Consider the following 19645-nt stretch of genomic DNA (forward strand, 5'->3'; position numbering starts at 1 on the left):
AAAAAAAAAAAAAAAAAAAAAAAAAAAAAAAAAAAACCAAATGTTCATCATCTGGTGATGGAGTTTGGATGTATTGTCCTCCCAGAACTCATGGAAATCTGATCTCCAATGTGGCAGTTTGAGTCATGGGGGCAGATCCCTCATGAATGGATTAGTGCTCTCCCTAGGTCGGGGGAGTAATGAATGAGTTCTTGCTCTATTAGTTCCCACGAGAGCTGGTTGTTTAACAGACCCTGGCACCTCCTCTCTCTCTCTTGCTTCCTCTCGCCATGTGATTTGCTTGTACCCACCAGATGCCTGTCACTTTCCACCATGAGTAGAAGCAGCCTGAGGCCCATGCCAGATGCAGCTTTCCCAGAATTGTAAGCCAAATAAACCTCTGTTCTTTATAAATTACCTAGTCTTGGGTATTTCTTTTCTTTTTTTTTTTTCTTGTTTTTTTTTTTGTGTGTGTGTGTGTGTGACCGGTAAGGGGATCGCAACCCTTGGCTTGGTGTCGCCCACACCACGCTCAGCCAGTGAGCGCACCAGCCATCCCTATATAGGATCTGAACCCGCAGCCAGAGCGCCATTGCACTCCCAGCGCTGCACTCTCCCAAGTGAGCCACAGGGTCGGCCCAGTCTCGGGTATTTCTGTTATAGCAACACAAAACAGACTAATACAGAAAAATTGGTACTGAGGAGTGGGGTGTTGCTACACAGATACCTGAAAATGTGGGAGTGGCTTTGAAACTGGGTATTAGACAAAGGTTGGAGGAGTTTGGAGGACTTAGAAGAAGAAAAAAAGATGAGGGAAAGTTGGGAACATTTTAGAGATTGGTTAAATGGTTGTGACCAGAATGCTGATAGAAATGTGGACAGTAAAGACCATGTGGATGACGAGGTCTTAGTCAGAAATGAGGAACTTATTGGGCATCGGACAAAAGATCACCCTTGCTGCACCATAGTAAGGAACCTGGCTGCAGTGTGTCCGTGCTCTTGGACTTTGTGGAAGGTGCAACTTAAGAGTTGTGAATGTCTGGTGTTTCCAAGCAGCAAAGCATTAAGGAAGCTGCATGGTTACTTTTAACAACCTACTCTGAGTTATAGCAGCAAAGACATGATATAAAGGTAGAATTTAAAAAGGAAGCAGAGTGTAAAGATTTGGAAAATTTGCTGCCTGGCCATGTAGTAGAGAAGCAGAGAGCAAGAGAAAAATACAAGGGTGAAGCAGATAAACTGGTTACTAAAGCCATTAGCCTGGCAGTGAGGCAGCCAGATGCTAATAGCCAAGACAGTGGGAAAAACGCCCTAAAGGCATTTGAGAAGTCTGGAAGGGTGCCCCACCCATCACAGACCCTGACACCTAGAAGGACTGAGCTGCCCCAAAGGACAGACCTGGGGCACAGCTGCCCTCAGGAAACTGCTCCCTGCATCCCAGCTGCTCTGGCTGGAGCAGCCCTGCCTCAAGCGGCCCCAAGTGTGGTTCGTGCAGCAGCTCTGGTGAGTAGAAGCCTGAAACCACAGTAGCATCTGCGTTGTGTTAAGTCTGCAGGCCGGCAGGACATGAGAGCAGTGGAGGCGTGGCAGCCTCCACCCAGATTTCAGAGGATGTATGGAAAAGCCTGAGAACTCAGACAGAGACCTGCCACAGGGGCAGAGACACTGCAGAGGACATCTATTAGAGTAATGCCAAGCAGAAAAGTGGGGTCACAGCTCCCACAAATAGCCCCCACTAAGGAAATGTCTAGTAGAGCCAGGGCAGCAGGGCTGCCACCATAACCCCAGAACTGTAAGGCCACTGGCAACATGCAACACCAGCCTGGAAAAGCCACAGGCACCAGCGCAGCCTACTGGGCTGCACCCAGCAGAGCTGTGGGGGTTGCACCGCCCAACGTTTTGGGGACCCAGATGCCCAATTGTGCCTAGGATGCAGGACTTGGGATCAAAGAAGATTATTTGGGAGCCTTAAAACATGATGTCTGCCCTGCTGGGTTTCAGACTTCTTTTATAGACCAAGAGAAGAGAATAGAGAATACAGAAATAAACACATGCATTTATGAGCAATCAATTTTCAACAAAAGTGCCAAGAATGGAAAAACGAATGGTAAAAAGGAATGGGAAAAAAAAGAATAGGGAAAAAAAGAATAGAAAAAAGAATGGGAAAAGTACAGTCTCTTCAATAAATGGTGCTGGGAAAACTGAATATCCACATGCAGAAGAATGAAATTGGACCCCTACCTCACACCATACACAAAAATCAACTCAAAATAGATTAAAGACTTAAATGTAAGACCTGAAACTGAGCAACCTCCCCAAAAAGAAAAAAAAGGAAAAAAAAAAGACCTGAAACTGTAAAACTACTAAAAGAAAACAGGGAAAACTTTCATGACATTAGTCTAGGCAATGATTTCTTGGATAGGACCTCAAAAGTACAGGCAACAAAAGCAAAAATAGGCATTTGAGACTTCATCAAACTGAAAAACTTCTGCACAGCAAAGGAAACAATCAACAGAGTAAAGAAACAATCTATGGAATGAGAGAAAATATTTGCAAACCACACATCTGATAAGGGGATAATATGTAAAATATAAGACACTCAAACAATTCCACAGCAAGAAAACAAATAACCCAATTAAAAAATGGGCAAAGGACCTCAATAGACATTTCTCAAATGAGAACCTGTTCTCAAATGAAAACACCTCACACCTGTTAAGATGACTGTTATCAAAAAGACAAAGGATCCTCTCCAGAGATGAAGCTAAAAACATGTGTTGACAAGAGTGTGGAGAAAAGGGAATCCTTGTAAGAGTGTGGAGAAAAGGGAATCCTGGTGGGAATGTAAATTAGCACAGCCATTATGCAAAATAGTATGGAGAGTCCTCAAAAAATAAAAAATAGAACTATCAGATGATCTACCCACTTCTGAGTATATATCCAAAGGAAATGAAATTGGTATGTTGAAGACATATCTGCACTCCTATGTTCATTGCAGCACTATTCACAACAGCCAACATACGGAATCAACCTAAGTGTTCACTGACAGATGAACAGATAAAGAAAATGTCATGTACATATCTATATATATACTGTGGAATATTATTCGGCCTTAAAAGAGAGGGAAGTCATGTCGTTTATGACAACATGGATGAACCAACCTGGAGGACATTTTGCTAAGTGAAACAAGCCAGGCACAGAAAGACATGCATGATCTCACTTCTATGCGGAATCTAAAAAAGTTAAACACATAGGTGAACATGCATGGCTCAGGAGGAAGAGTGTACAGAAGTATTAAGTGTTAAAGGAGCATGATGTATGCAACCTATGTTCAAATGGTTCAATAACAACAACAAGAATGTTCATGCGTGTGTGTGTGTATATATATATATGTATACATATGTACATATGTACATACATATGTACATGTGTGTGTATATACATACATAAATGCTGAGACAGAGAGAAGAAAGGAGAGAAAGGGAAAGAGGGAGAGAATAAAATAAATATGGCAAAATATTGCAAACTGGTGTACCTGAGTAGAGAACCCATGGGAGTTCTGTGTACTACTCTTGTAACTTTGGTGTAAATCTAAAAATTATTCCAACACTCAAAAAAAAGTGTAATGAAGTTGGTGTTTAGATAATACATAAAACTCTGGCTATATAAAACAGAAGTATACAGTTATTCCAAAATAGGAAGTGAAGAAAAATCCATGAAAGGACATTTATAAAGTTATCACTTGCCAACTGTTTCAGGATCACATATGTTTCTTGCTATAAATACAAACTAATCTATTTGAATTCTTTATTAATGACAGGTTACATAACTACATAAAAACTCATAACATCCTAACGGGTAAAAACCTCAGGTGAGATTTCTGAGCCAAAGGTAACTTGGAAAGAAAGCACACATAAGTCAATTAAAACATGCTAAACATTAAATCCTGGCTTCCTTCAATGTCAGCCCCAGCAGACCAAGGGGAGTGAGAACACAGAGGAGCGAGCACAGGAGGCAACATGTGCCAGATGGTTCCCAGCATCTTCGAAGTGCAAATTCAGCAGGTAACTTAAAACTCCCTAACTCCATCTTAAATGCAAGTGTATAAATCACAATATATCTCTCTCCTTGAGAGTCTATTTGAATCCAGCTTCTCAGAAGGTCAAAATAACACAACCAACAATGACTGCTGAGTATTATAAAGCCTACTGCAGATTAAAATTTTTAAAAAAGAGAGAGAGAGATTGAGAGAGAGACCTTTTGCTTGCTTTTCTGACAGAACTTTTTTTTTTATTTTAAACTCAGCAGGAAACAAGATAATGACTGCAAAGAGCCAGGTAGGAGTCTAAGAGGTTTATTACAAACCAGTTTCTTCAGGATCATATACAGATAGCTGACAGTCAAGACAATATCAAACCAATGAATGTGTGTTATTGATGAATAAAAACTTTGATGCTGATTAAACTCTATTTTCCCTTACTTTCTTTAATTTTCTGATATATTCTACATACATATAATCTCTGAAGACTGAGCTAGAGAGATGGTACTGTGTAGTAATGTTTTCAAGTATTTTTCCCTCTGGCTATGCAAAACGAAAAAAGGATAATGGTATACTATATAAAAATTATGTTCCAATAGTAACAAAAATAAGACGATGACAAAATTATTTCTTTCTCTTATTTTTCAGTCTTAAATCTTAAGTGCAAAAAGCATACACCTTTTATCAGAACCAGTGACCCTGCTGCAGGCATTCTCAATCAAATAAAATCTAAAACTCTGATGTGAGGTCATTAAATTATTCCTAGGGCACCCTTTTACTCTAAAAGCCTCTGCAAGCGATTGAAGTTCTAATTTGAATAATTGCATTCCACCTACATAAATTCCCTCTGTAGTTTCAACTGTATGCAATACCAGTCTTCATTTCCTGAATTAAATTAATGTCGTGTAATGTGGTGCTTCTTCTTAAAAAAAAAAAAAAGTGCATCTTCTTTCATGGGTAACCTTTCAGCAACCAGTAGAAGTGATTCATGTGCACTAGAGGGGAATAGGTCGGTATGAATAATCATTAACCAACAATTTGTGCCAGCATTCATTGTGTGCCAAGTATTGCCAAAGGGACAGCTCCAGTAAAATGGAAGTACCTATACAACTTTATAGAAAATCAAATGTTTCATAAACTGAATCCTATTTTCCTTTGAATTACATTATTATATCATTAAAAATTTTATTTTCATTTATGAATTACCTTCAGCTAGCTGTGATTCCTCATCTTTAGTCACCCTATCCTTATAGCCAGACACTTAACGAATTGTAAATTAATATTGGAAAACCTAACCTATCAAAAGAACCACTGAGTCATGTTTAAAAAGTAAAGAATTATTTCTCCTAAGAGGGAATCTAGACAACAAGCTTCCCCTAGCAAATAACAATCCGATAGAATTTTTCAAAGACCTAAAAACAGTTCTTACAGCAAAATTTGTTACTCAAAGTGAATTTCCAGTGTTGCCATAATAGTATGTACTCAATAAACCCAAAGAATTGGTATTGTATATCCCTTTAATGAGATTTGATCTTTCAATACTTGTATTTTCTTAAATAACATGTGTCTACAAGCTTCAGAGTGATCTTTAAGAAAAGCCACTCTAATGTGATGACCTAATTGGCCCTAGACTATCTCGAACTTAAAGACATATAAAATGGATCAATCCATCCCAGAATTTAATGACTTAGAACTTCAGTGTATACCAATTTTGTAAGTCTTGGACTATAAAAACTAAGGTCATTCTAGGTAGACTCGAAGGTAAACACAACTTTATAAATGGCTTCCGAAATCAACCATATGTCCTTGGAGTCACAGTGGCTGTGATAGCTGTACTTATATTGGGAGTGAGCAGGACTGAAGCCATGTTGGGACCTAAAACTGCATGGGCTGTAGGCAAATTTTAAAAAGACACAGTTTTTTTCTTGGCATGCATTTCTCTGAATTCTTTTTCCCATTGTCATTTGATATTTCGAATATTGGTTACAGGGCAAGATGACATTATTCACATGAATGTAAAGTTGTTTTCCAGCCAGCCTGGAGCTGTAGACTTGCACGTACTATCCAGGCACTGGGAAACCAAGACATAAATAAAGCTGTGCTGATTCCACCCCTCCGGCAGGACCGTGAGATAATAGCAAGGACAGGAGCAGAAACCACAAGAAATCTTGATGAGACTTTGCACCTGAGACCTTGCATGAAGCCCTCACCCCTCACTGCTCACATCTACCTCCCTCCTGCTTTTCATTTCCCATGGTCCATTCCCTTGGCCACCTCTTTAAAAACCCCTCAATAAATGAGTCTTTGACATGGCTGTAGTCTGACCATTCTCCTTCAGGTTTACTGGAGATGTGTTAGCCAACCATCTCTCCTCAGGTTACCAGTATTTATGAATAAAAGCTGACTTCCGTTTTCACCAACATTTGATTTTTGAGTGGTTTGCTTTTGTCTGGAGGCAGGCAGCCAAATCTGTCGGTTAGGTATCTCTTATTCACAATTCTTCTTTCCCTCCTCACCTCTGGCATGGCTATCTATGGGTGGATATATACTTCTAACCATTGAGTTTGGTTTGGGCCCTGTGACTTGCTTTGAACAATGGAATGTTCAAACAATGGACAGAAGAGTGGACATTCTGAACTGAGGCTTTACAAGGGTCGGAATGTTTCCACTCATTGTCCGGTGTTCTGCTATCACCCATGAGAACAGCATACCCTAGGTAGCCACTGCACCATGGTGCAGACTAAACCAAACCCATGGCCGAGAGTGACTACAGCCACCCACAGACCCATGTACAAGAAATAAAGATCTGTTATATAAGCCACTGAAATCTTGGGGTTGACTTTTGCAGTAGCAAAATTTAAAAATAAAAAGGCTCAAAGTTATTTTCTGGTACCACTATGTTCCAAATTTAAATTTGCAGGTCAATTCTCCAAACAGTGTACTAAATCAAATAAGTATTCATTTCTGGATATACTAAGCATTGATCAAACATCTATCTGACAGCTTGAGTGCTTCCACATTAATCTTATCTTAAGATGTATCTGTCATCCAGGATTAATAATTCTTGAACCTCCTCTACTAAATTAAAAGCACCTTGAAGGCAAAATCTGTGTCTGATTCACCACCTCCCAGAGAACCTAACATAGTGTTTTGTACTTACTAGCCATTTGATAAACGACTCTGTATTCCAACTGTTACCAGTGCTTTTCATTATTGTTCACATCCCAAATGACATCCTGAGTCACAAAGTTAATCATATATTTGAAATGCCAGCAACAACTAGATATGATCTTTCTACCTGAATGTATACCTAAGAAGTAAAGGACTATGCAACGACTGATAACCTACACCAATACAAATTCTTTCAAAATGGTGCTCAGATTCTTTCGATGGCTATTGAGATGCAGAAAGAGTGGCTAGATGACACTTCCCTCCAGTGCTACATGTAAGTATGCAGCAGAGATGTCTCAAGCATCAAAGCTACAGTTTCAAGGAAGGTCCTGCAAAGGGGCCTATCAATCCCTTCACTGTAGCACTTTTCTGTCCTGTAGCACTTTTCTGACCACTTTATCACTGGTCCTCTGTGCCACTGTCTCCTGCTCATTGACCCTGTTGTCTAATTTTCTCCACCATTCATTATCACCCAACTGATCTATGCATCTATGTTATTTCCTTTCATCGTATTCACTACACTCTTTTTCTTCCTTGCTTCTTCCTTTTTCTGCCTTCTTTGATACTTCCAAGCCTTGGTACAAGACACCATCACGCATTCAAAGTAATCCTCTTCACTACAAGCCAACCAAGTGCCATACACCAGATATAATTTTCAGTCTTCAGAGTCAAGAAAAGCAGGTGTGTTCCTTGTGGGATGCTCGGGGACTTCCAGAGATCTCCACACCCTGCCAGCTATTTCAATATTCGAGTAATTAGAGAAATTTAAACACAAAAATTTATTCCAATTGTCAAAAAATCTGCTGAACACCACGGTCCAAACATGTTCAGTTTATCAAAGCTGTATAGCAGCAAAGAAGTCTTCAAATATGCTGAATTAGTTAATCCCCAAATGTCATTATTGTAATTTCTGCTTTTAAATAATCTTAAGTATGATTTAGTGATATCTTATGAAACTATAAATGAAATTATGTTATACCTACAGTTAGACTGAAATTCATAACATATAGTCCAAACTATAACAAACGTATATTTTTCCTTTCTTCCCAGAATATCTTTTCCACTTTTATTCTGAAAATAGCATCCCCCTTTCCTCTGGGAATTGTCACCTCTACTGTACCCCCAGTCCCCACAGAACAATGTGGTTCAAACAGATGCAGTCATTTTCTTACAGATCACTCAGCCTACAGGCTGGGGTGTGCACCTGTCCAAAGCTGGACCAATCACGGTACCCCACCCCATTAGCCAAAGCTGCTCAGTGTATATTTATAGATATAGGCATGTGACCCAAGCTGAATCAATCACAGTCTTTCCTCCAGATTTTTCAAACTGAAATTAAGCCAACAAGAGTGATCTCTCTCACGTAGTGATAAAACTGGGCATCTTAAGGCATAAGAGCTGCCAGCAGCCATGTGCCCTGCCATGTGGAGAAAGCTGGTCTGAGAAAACTAGGCCAAGATGCAGACAGAGGCAGAACTTAGAAACAGGGAGAAGACTGAGCACTCAAGTCCTGGTTCCCGTTGTCCCTGACAACTGCCACACTCCTGCCCTCCTCATGGGTACATAATAAGCCTTCCAATAAATTCCTCTTTATACCTAACTGAATTTAAGCTGTCTACCTATAACCAGTACTCAAGAAAATTATACACAATATACCAAATGAATTTCAAGGTAATAAGTTTGATTTCCTGGGGGTTAGGCTGAGAAATACTGCCAGAAACTCTGATGCATCTGCAGATTCTAATGCATCTAATGCAAACCTGGCATTAGTCCACGGACTGACAATTTAACACTTTCTTCACTACCTTCTTTACTAAAGATAAGCCTTGTCCTTTCATAAAACAGTCAATTCCTTGTGAGCAAGAAATATATCTTACATTTTTAAATAAATTTTGTTGGCTGTCAGCAACAAGCCATGAACACAAATATTCAGGAGGAATTTATTGGGCTAAAAATATGAAGATTGGTGCGATAGCTTGAATGTCCCTTCCAAAGCGCATGTTAGAAACTTAATCCCCTCTTTAACAGTATTAAGGGGTGGAAAATTTGACTATAGTATTTGAAAAGTGGGGCCTTTAAGAGGTGATTGGATCATGAGAGCTATACCTTCATGAACGGATTAATCCACTCACAGATTAATGGATTAAAGGGCTAATGGATGAATGGGTTATCATGGGAACAGACTGGTGGCTTTATAAGGAGAGCAAGTAAGCACTTTAGCACATCAGCTCCTTGCCACCTGATTTCTTCACCAACTTGGGACTCTACAAAGAGTCTCCCACCAGGAAGAAGGCCCTCACCAGATGTGCTGCCTCGACCTTGGACCTCCCAGCCTCCAGAACTATAAGAAATAAATTTTTTTTCTTTATAAATTACCAACTGTCAAGTATTCTGTTACAAGTGACAGAAAACAGACCAAAACAATTGGGTACTATGACTGCCACATGATCCTCTGGAATATCAACAGATCCACAGTAAGGAGGTTTTATGTTCTGAAAAAATCCCTCTCAGGACAGTGAAGGTTGTATAGCAAGACAGCACTAATGAAATTGGAGAACATCATTATTAACCTGATTATTTGTTACCAAAGGATACAAACACATGGATGGATTCAAAAGGTTCCTAGGGATGGATTCAAAAAGAGTATTGGGTGGCTGTGAATAAGGCAGTTTTAAACTGAAATGAAGAATGTGACTCAAAAGCTCAGCAAAGAAAGTCTACCTTTCCCTAAGGATTTGGTCTAAGACAAAGCTGCTAGGAGTTCTAAATTAAAGAGGCAGGAAATATAAAATCCAATCTATGCTAAATGTATTCAACTGTGCTTAGAAATAAAGCCATACACCTATAAATTTCTCTTCCTATGTTTACTGACCCCTGCATTAAAATATGTTTGTATTCAAAGTAAGTGACCAGTTTGCTTTGAGCTGATAACCCACTATGGAGGGCACCTGAAAGACAAAGGTCGAAGTCAGAATCCCCTACCCTAGAGAAGACCCTAACCACCCTCAAATGATAGCAGAAGAAAATATAAAGGCAGTCCTGCTTTAAACATTTAGCTTTGCCCAAAGAGCACACATTCTAAGGATCCACTCCCCTTCTTTATCTCACTGACTACCAGAACTCAGGAAGAGCTCTGATTTTCAATACCATAATTACGAGAAATAAAGCAAATTCATTCTTACTCCTTAAAGCTGAAAGCTATACCCTTAAGTAGTTCTAACTAAATAAAAACAAAAAAACTAAGCTGGTTATTCTACATATAATTTTAATTTCTTACAAGCTTATATATTCACTTTATTTGTTTGTTTTACACAGCTATTTAGCAATATTCATGAACTTCATACATGCTAATGACAGAAGAAACCAAATCATACTACAAAATGCAAATTCTGCTTAGCTACATAAACTTACTTAGATAGCTAGGTGGTAAACATCAACTAGAACAACAAAATTTTCTCTAATTTATTCCAGAAGACTATTTGTATATCACTTTTGGATATCTTCACTCCAAAGTTTTTCCACTGTAAACTACACTTAATATTTTCAGTCAGCAACATGCTTAAAGATCACACTAGAATATCTCGGATGAGTGATCTATAATTTTCTACAAACTAAAAGTACACTTCAATAGAGTAACGGAATTTGACCCAAACCCATCCTGCCACTGTACTAATAATTTGGTCTTAAAAGGATATCCAAATATGGCCATTTCATAGAAAGTGGTGTCATTTAGTAAAATTTCTTCAGAATCTCCATTTAAAATTCTCAAAAAAATAAAAAATAGAACTACAGACACAGAAAACTATCTGATGTTATTTTTCATCTCTACTCTGATTATAATATGACTGCATTAGAAAAACCTCATAAAGAAATTTAGTAAAGTGAAATTTCAGTTCAATGCCTTTTTTAAAACCTTTCAGTTCCCAGCACAGAAATAATAACCAGAACCCTCATTTCTCGTGCTTGAGAAACAATAAAGCATGTGCTTTAAAGAACGAAGCTGTCTTCATTTTCACCTGCATTGATGCTCCTTCCACTCTTGCCACACAGGCAACTCGATCCAAGAAAGTCACTGCCACAGGTACTGCCACAAAGAAGCCTTTACAAAAGGCCTTGAAGTATCTTTTCACCCACCCTTGTGACTGTGCCATACCTAAAAACACAAAGAAAGCAAGTATTAAATTAGCCTCAGGAAAGGTGAAAAAGACACAAAAACAGCATAAGAAAAATAAGAGTTAGAGAAAAACAACCTTGTTGCTGATTATATTTCACACTCATCCCTCTAACCATTAGAATAAATTTGACTTAAAGTCCCAAATGGTAATACATCAACTCAGATTAGCTATTTTCAGTAGCTGAAATCACCTTGATAACTTCAGTGGAAAATTTCTTCCCACAAAGTAATAATAAGTTAGAAAATAACTTATTCCAAAAAAATAAATATTTCAAATTCCAAAATGTAAATATTTTTTCTGTTGCTGCCTATTATGGTGGAGATGTTCTTATACCCGTGATGTCTGTTCTCTTCTATAGTAACAGAAGTTTTAGTGGGACACGTGGCTGACCAGCCAAAGACTATTTCCCAGCCTTTCTTACAGCTAAGTGTGACTAGGTCTGATCAACGGCATACGAGCAGAAATGATATACTTCTAGGTTGTGTCCTTAAAAGGAGCATGCCCTCCCCTTTCTATTCCCCACTTTATAACTACAATAATAACAATGTGGTGGTAGGAATAAGAGCAGCCTTCTCAAACTATAAGATAAAAGCTTTAAGTTAAATATGGCAAAGAAATAAAACGGGTGGATCCTAGGTCCCCAGCAGCATAGAGGCACCATAACTGTGCTGCAGTGCTTACACTTGGACTATTAAATAAGAGATAAATCACTTTCTATCATGTTTAAACTGCTGCTATATTGCCCTTTGATATAGCAGCCAAACTGATCCTAACTAATGCAACAATGGAATCTATGGTAGATCGGGGGAAAAAACACCACGTGAATTTAATACATATAATTACCAACCTTCACTTAGCCCTATAAACATTTGATTAATTTTCAAATTTTCCTAGAGATCAGATCTCTTAACTGTCCTATACAATGAAAAACAAAATAGTGAGGTATAAAGACACTTTATCCTTTAAGAACAGATGAAGCCAAACACAGTCCAACAGAACTCTCCAGCTGGGAAAGATAAACGACCAGTTTGTTCACTGCCTTACTTAGACAAGCTCCATATGCTACCCAAGACCAGAAGGAGTAGCTGAAGGAGGAAGACGAAGGAAGGTGGGGGCACCATAAAGGTCTCCTGATCTCTTCTTCCTTAGGGTGTGAGACTAGATGACAGCAACTAAAAAATTAACGCAATCTAGACTTGTTCAGCCCTCAACTCACAGGTCATTTGCTTCCAAGTGATTTAAGAGTTCTTATCCTCTGAAAAACCGATCTGGAAGGGTCCAGAAATGCAAGTCAGACCTAGTATCTCCCAGAAAGTCATGCACCTGGACATTATTTTTGCATCTCTTCTTTAAGTTCCCAAAAGTGGCATTACCAACAACATTGTTGTGGCAGTATTAATATTACATAAGTGAAAAGAAGCAAAAAATAGATAACATGAGAAGGAAAGGAAAAAACATTAAGAAACATATTTGTGGGGGAGAAAAGGAGGGGAAGGCGGGTGAAAGAGAAAATAAGAAAATAATAAAAAGCAGAAAAACTATAGTCAAATTCTGTCCAGATACTCATTTCTGAAGATTTTACCCAGTGAACTATATAATTTAACCTTGAAATGAGAGACAAGAGGAACATACAAAGAAAGGGTGTTACTAGGTATATGTCATACAGACTGTAGTTATGAAACCACTTGCAAAGAGTTTCATCCAAAAGACTCCTTTTATTGTGAAGGAATCTTTCCTTTTGAAGACGCATGCAAAAGAAAGTGACGTGGTAATGAGGAACTCATAGTTTTCTGACTCTAACAAAGCAAAAGAATTCTTTAGTTATCAATTTGGGCAATGACTTCCAAACTTTTTGACCATATCCCTCAAGAAGAAATAAATTTTATATAACAACCCAGTACTCACTCATACACAGACACATCTACACATATATACACACATCACTGCAAATAATTGAAAAGTTTCACAAAATAATATTTATCGTTATTACAGGCTATAATTTTAGTCCACTATACTTCATTTTTTAAAAAAACTGCTAGTTGCAAGTCACTAAATTAATTTTTACAATCGACTAAAGGTTCCTGACCTGCAGTTTTATGTAAACTCATCAAACAATACCCCAATCACTAATTCCCTCTAAAATCTTTAATATATCACAGAAAAAGATGAATAATAACCTGAACTGGCTAATTCTTAATGACATAGCTGACATTAATGAGGGTTAAATGTACATGTAGTAAGTAATAAAAATCAGTAATCTTTTTTTTTTGCAGCCTTATCAACATACATTGCACACAATATAACATTCACTCAAACCAGTAATCTTTTATATCTACCTGAAATAAATGTAACTGCAGACTAACTATAGAAAACAAGCAATTTAAAAACATGTTTCCATTCAAACTTGTCTACCAACTGTAAGCTTAAAGTTAAATTGCTTATGAGTTCACACATCTGGCACCCACGAAATGTCTTTGGCCCACAGTGCTAAATGTTTCTGTGAACAGCCTCAACCACTGCACTCCTGAAATAGTAAACCTGTTTGACATGTTTCATTCATTCATATCCAGCTTTAACACGAGCCCTTTAGTAAAACTAATTTCTTTTCAACGACATCTTTCACCAAGAATCAAAACAACTTTACTAACTCCTTTCATACTTGTATATTTCCACAAGAGATTCAGTACACTTTCTCAATGAACGATTTTACAAAGTTCCCATTTATCACCTTCTACATGCCTTGGTAACAGAAGGACTTTGGTATATTTATCAGATCAGTACCTTCAAGATGCAAAAGATACATTTTCCTCAACATTAGATTTCATTAGCTTATTCTCTCCAAAAACACTTCTACCAACTGGTTTAATAAGTCAAACATCAGTCTTACACTAAATTTAAAAGTTTAATGACCTCCACATCTTTCCTTATTAATGTTTTCCAAAACACAAACAAGTAAGTAAATTAAAAGATGCCAAATTGTAAAATATCTGAATCCACAAATAATGTATGATGGGCTCCAACGGACAGAGAAAAAAATTTAGTAACCATGTAGAACAGAAAGGAATCAGCTCAAAAGTAAATAATCAACTTCTAATTTACCAATTTTCTAGGCTCAAGTTTATTTAAGTGGTTCACACTCATGTTTAAGTCATATACAACTCTAGATAATAACTGCAGAACACTGTTTCCCAAGCCTGCCTTGGCTGACATGTTTAAAATTGCAGATGCCCACCCCCACTTAGACCTCCAAAATCAAACATCCAGGTGATTCCCTGAATCAAACAAATTTAGAAAATATTGATATTTGGGTGTTTAAAGGTCAGATGTTACTCATTCTATCAGGTTTATTACCTTCTCAAAATGAGAACAGGAGGAAAAGATAGGAAAGAACAATCACTTTGAATGTCTGCTCACATCCACATTAAATTTGCCTCCTTACTGGATTAAGAAAGAAAGTAGCTGAAGAACAAACCTTATGCAGAAAATAAACACCACCACCAGATCCTGCTTTCTAATCTCTGACTGATTCCATCAGAAAGTGACTTCCAGGGGACTGTCTCTTTGCCCCTGCTGAGGCAGTTCGGTCATCCATCCACTCACTTACACACTCATTCATCCCCTGGTTCATTCATTCTTACAACCAGTATTTACTAAGGGTATTCTACAAACACTGTGCTAGGCATCAGGGAATCAAAACAGTGAGCAAAGCCAACCCCAGTCCCTGATCTCATCAAGTTTTTACAACCCGCTATGGAATGGTAAGGATCAATCAGATAATCACATAAACACAGTTAACACTAAGTCGTACTACTATGGGAGAGATACAGAGAAATTACGAAAGGTCTCTGAGGAAGAGACCAAACTGAAAAATGAGTAAGAGTTGCCTAGATAAAGGACTGGGGATAGGGAAAAGCATTCCAGAGAGTGGCCACATCACACGCAAAGCCCCTATGGCAGGAGTGACCATGTTGTGACAAACAGCTGAAGGGAGGCTAACGCAGATAAAGCACAGAGAAAATGAGAAAGTACCGTGGGACATGAGTAAATCCACAGTGGGAGGATGCAGAGTAAATGCCAGAGCAGCTAGGACCTCATAAGCCTTTAAAGATTTTGCAGCCAATTAGAAGTAATCAAAATGTTTTATTACAGAAATAAATGATCATATCTGCATTTTGAAATGATCAGTCTAGCTGAATGACTGCATGGGGCAAGAATGGATATGGGAAGACCAGATTATTCTAGTGGTCCAGGCCAAGAGATGATCATAGGTTAGACTAGGATGGTAGTAGAGATGGATAAAAATGGGCAGATTTAAGATACATATTTGTTACACTCACAGGATCTGGAAATGGATGGGCAATGGTGGGGGAGAGAGGAAATAAGAGAAGGAAGTGTCAAGAGGCAGTAAGTGACCTGTCAAAGCATTGGTATTTTGTCATTCCCTCGAATTATATACCAAAGTATTAAAAACATGATCATAATTCCTCAACTTTTATTCAGGCCTGCTAAGTACAAGGTTATGGGCTAGGTGCTAGGCATACAGCAGAGAAACAGCAGATGTGGTCCTTGCCATCAAGGAGTTAAAAAGTACCAGGAAAGGGCCGGCCCGGTGGCGCACTGCTATAGTGCACCGCTTGGGAAGCGCGGCGGTGCTCCCGCCGAGGGTTCGGATCCCACATACAGACCGGTTCCCGCTCACTGGCTGAGCGAGGCGCGGGGGCAACACTGAGGGTTGCGATCCGTTGCCGGACACGGGAAAAAAAAAAAAAAAGTACCAGGAAAGGGCCGGCCCGGTGGCGCACTGCTATAGTGCACCGCTTGGGAAGCGCGGCGGTGCTCCCGCCGAGGGTTCGGATCCCACATACAGACCGGTTCCCGCTCACTGGCTGAGCGAGGCGCGGGGGCAACACTGAGGGTTGCGATCCGTTGCCGGACACGGGAAAAAAAAAAAAAAAGTACCAGGAAAGGGCCGGCCCGGTGGCGCACTGCTATAGTGCACCGCTTGGGAAGCGCGGCGGTGCTCCCGCCGAGGGTTCGGATCCCACATACAGACCGGTTCCCGCTCACTGGCTGAGCGAGGCGCGGGGGCAACACTGAGGGTTGCGATCCGTTGCCGGACACGGGAAAAAAAAAAAAAAAAAAAAAAAAGTACCAGGAAAGACTGTCCTTAAACAAGTATTTCCAATGGAGATGAGCATTGAAAAGGGACAATGCCCTTGAAGCATGACAGCATGGAGCAAGGGCACCTGTCCATCAGAAAATGATCAGGAAAGGTCTCCCAAAGGAAATGGCATTTGAGGAGACAGGTGCATTTCAGGCAAAAGGAGCAGTATATGTGAAGGCCTAGGGGCAAAATAAAATGTTTCTATGTAAGAAACTAAAAGAATTTCAGCTTATATGAAATATACACAAAATTTATTACATTAACTTTTAATTCAGTAAACATGTATTGAATGGCAAGCACCAATGCTAAGTGCAGAGAATATAAAGACTGCTAAGCATGCAGTATAATACATTTAAAAACACTCACTAAACAATACTTTATATTCTATATGTAAATTTATATATGCATATAAGTATTTAAAATGGAATATTATTTGTATTATTAATTCTTTAATAAACACCCATGTGTCACTTGGGTAATTATTAAAGTAGAGAGAGTGGAAAAGGAAAAAAAAGCAGATTTTTCAAAATGCTAACTGGTTAATTCTAGATGCTGGTAATGGAGATGGTGATTATTTTCTTCTTTGAATTTCTGTTGGTTTCTAACATTTAAAAAAGAAAGAAATATGACCCCTGTCCTAAGAAGTCACTTTGATATATAAATAATATGGAGTTTCCACAAGTCTTGATCTATTTCCCATCACAATAGATAAACCATACTTTCTCAGTCCAGTCTCTATGCAGTTCTAAGCAGTACAAAAAACAATAAGATTCTTCCCTATTTATGCAACGATGGATATATTTAACTGACTACAGTGTTTGTATGTAACCAACGCAGGCTCTGAAGGAATACTACATGTGTTCGAAAACTTCTTGAGAGTTCTGTCAAATGTTTGCTACTTTTATTCTAAGAGTCATAGAATGAAAATATAGTAAGTGGTCTCTTTGCTGTTCATTGTGCCCAGCATGCATGGACCTCCACAAAAGAGCTGGACAGAAACTGTGAATGCTTTCAAATATGATAATGCCACAGCTATCCTGGTTATGAGGTAACATGTATGATTAAACTATAAATTAAGGGGGGGAAAGATATTAACATAAATTGCATTAAATTCATATTCCCAGAATTCTGAACCTCTCCTTCTTTTCCCATATATGCTTTCCCATACATTCCTACTCTGTTCAGTCACTGTGGGACCCAGGAAGGAGCACAGTAATGAGTCAGGAGCTCTTAGGTAGATTCCTGTCTCCACCCATAACTAGCTGTATGACTGTGCACAAGTCACTCGTGGGCCTAAGTTTCCTCATCTGTAACAAGAAGAAGGTTAGATTTCACATTTAGGGTCTTTTGTAGGCCCAGCATTATTTATTTCTTTAATTTTTAAATATTTTTTTAAATTGTTTTTCCAGAACTTTGGCAGATAACTAAGACAAAGAAGAACATCAAGTTATCAGGCTTGAGACTTTTTAAGAGTTGAAAAGTAAAAATAGTTAAGATTTATTAAACAACCAGTTAAAAGGAGCAGTGGAGAGGAAGCTGGAACCAGTGAAAATCATGTAAAAGAACATTTTAAATATAGGTAAAGACTTGAAAGCTGCCGTTCTTTCACTTCTCATTTCCCAACTCCACTACTGACCACAGAACTGCCACCATCTCCTACACAACAAAGTCAGGGCAAGTATTTTTCTACTGAGAGATAATCAAGGAGCATGTGAGAGATATGCCAATCTGATAGTGTGCAGATGTTGCAAGCCAAGGGAGCAAGAGAAAAACATAAGCTACCCAGTGAACAAGGTACAAGCAATTGCTATGTCCAGTGGCTCAGAAGAAAATGCTCAGTACAGTCCTGTCCTACCTGAATTTATGAAGGACACCTATATCTCATAATAATAAAACACTGTTAAAAGTTTCCAACTATCACTTAAATACTAAAGAAGCCACACACAAATGAAGAAATAAATATAACATTTCTACGTTAGACCAAATAAAATATTTAAAGTTCCGTGGCATTCGCATTTTGGTGAAGTTAATACATTGCCTTGTCTATATAAATTGCCTGAGTCATTCAGATAATCTGTTCTTTTGTTCACACCTTAAATATTTAAAACTACCATGCTAATAAGCACCTAGGGCCTGCTTCCTCTGAGAAAATTTCCTTTAAGCTGTAACAATGTGATACTAAAATCAGCCCTGGCAAAAAGAGAATAATTTTTACCAGTTACCTCATTCTTCTAGTAACTATGCAAATGACTTAGGTTGAAAACATTGCTCCTGAGAAAATTATTGCTTAAGTAGTAAGCACACCTGGTTCATTGCTGAAGTACATAAACTGGGAATATTTTTAAATAAGCTTTCAGATTCAGTTGAAGTCATATTTGCCACATGGAATTTTCATCTACAAGTGAAAGTTTTTTGGTGATGCTGAAGTCAACCACATAACAACCCACACTATAAACTCTTCTCTTTCCTATAAGAACTGTGGCTTGATCATGCATGAATTCATCTAAAATTTTAGCCTGTAAAAGTCACCAATCACTTATCCATCAAAACCAGGTGGCTAAATCCACTTCAATTCATCCTAATTATACAAACTATTTAAAAGTTGTGTGGGAGGTTTGAAGGTAAGAGGAAAACAATAAGTTATAAAGGAGCATGTTATGTAAAATGTAACCTTTCAATCATAAGACTAAGCCAACACATTTGGATAACAAAATCAAGATTTTATTTATAAAGAGGAAACTATCAAACTATGAATATCAGAGAACACAAAAGCAGGTACCAAGTATATCTGATAATGCAATTCCCGAATCATTCAATATATATTTATTTATATAATAAATAAAAATGAATAAATTAATAAAAATTTATTAATATATATTGATACAATTTACCATCTATCATGGAACTGTGCTAAGGGATAAGTATCTGATGTAGCACCATGACAGCATGGTCCTCGCTCATGTGGAGCATGCATTTTCATTCTTTTAACAGTAAGTACCTACTTTATGCTACACACTATGTTAAGACACCAGATTGACCAAGCCACAGTAAATAGATGACCACACATGATCAGGCTACCTTCCTCCATGGATCTTTCCAGCAGCTCCTGGTACCAATAAC

At 38.3% G+C, this 19645-nt stretch overlaps 1 protein-coding gene across 1 annotated transcript in view; it reads right to left on the reverse strand.

The window, feature by feature from the left end:
* The window catches only part of IMMP2L (IMP2 inner mitochondrial membrane peptidase-like (S. cerevisiae)), a gene marked incomplete at its 3' end in the record, with an annotated part of 606103 nt that overhangs the window by 548061 nt on the left and 38397 nt on the right, over positions 1-19645 (reverse strand). Inside the window, exon 3 of the mRNA XM_008569670.1 lies at positions 11203-11339. Within this exon, the coding sequence (XP_008567892.1) occupies positions 11203-11337 (135 nt within the window). The remainder of the gene's footprint in view (positions 1-11202; positions 11340-19645) is intronic.

This window comes from Galeopterus variegatus, unplaced genomic scaffold (assembly GCF_000696425.1).
Source record: "Galeopterus variegatus unplaced genomic scaffold, G_variegatus-3.0.2 Scaffold27, whole genome shotgun sequence".
Taxonomy (NCBI): domain Eukaryota; kingdom Metazoa; phylum Chordata; class Mammalia; order Dermoptera; family Cynocephalidae; genus Galeopterus; species Galeopterus variegatus.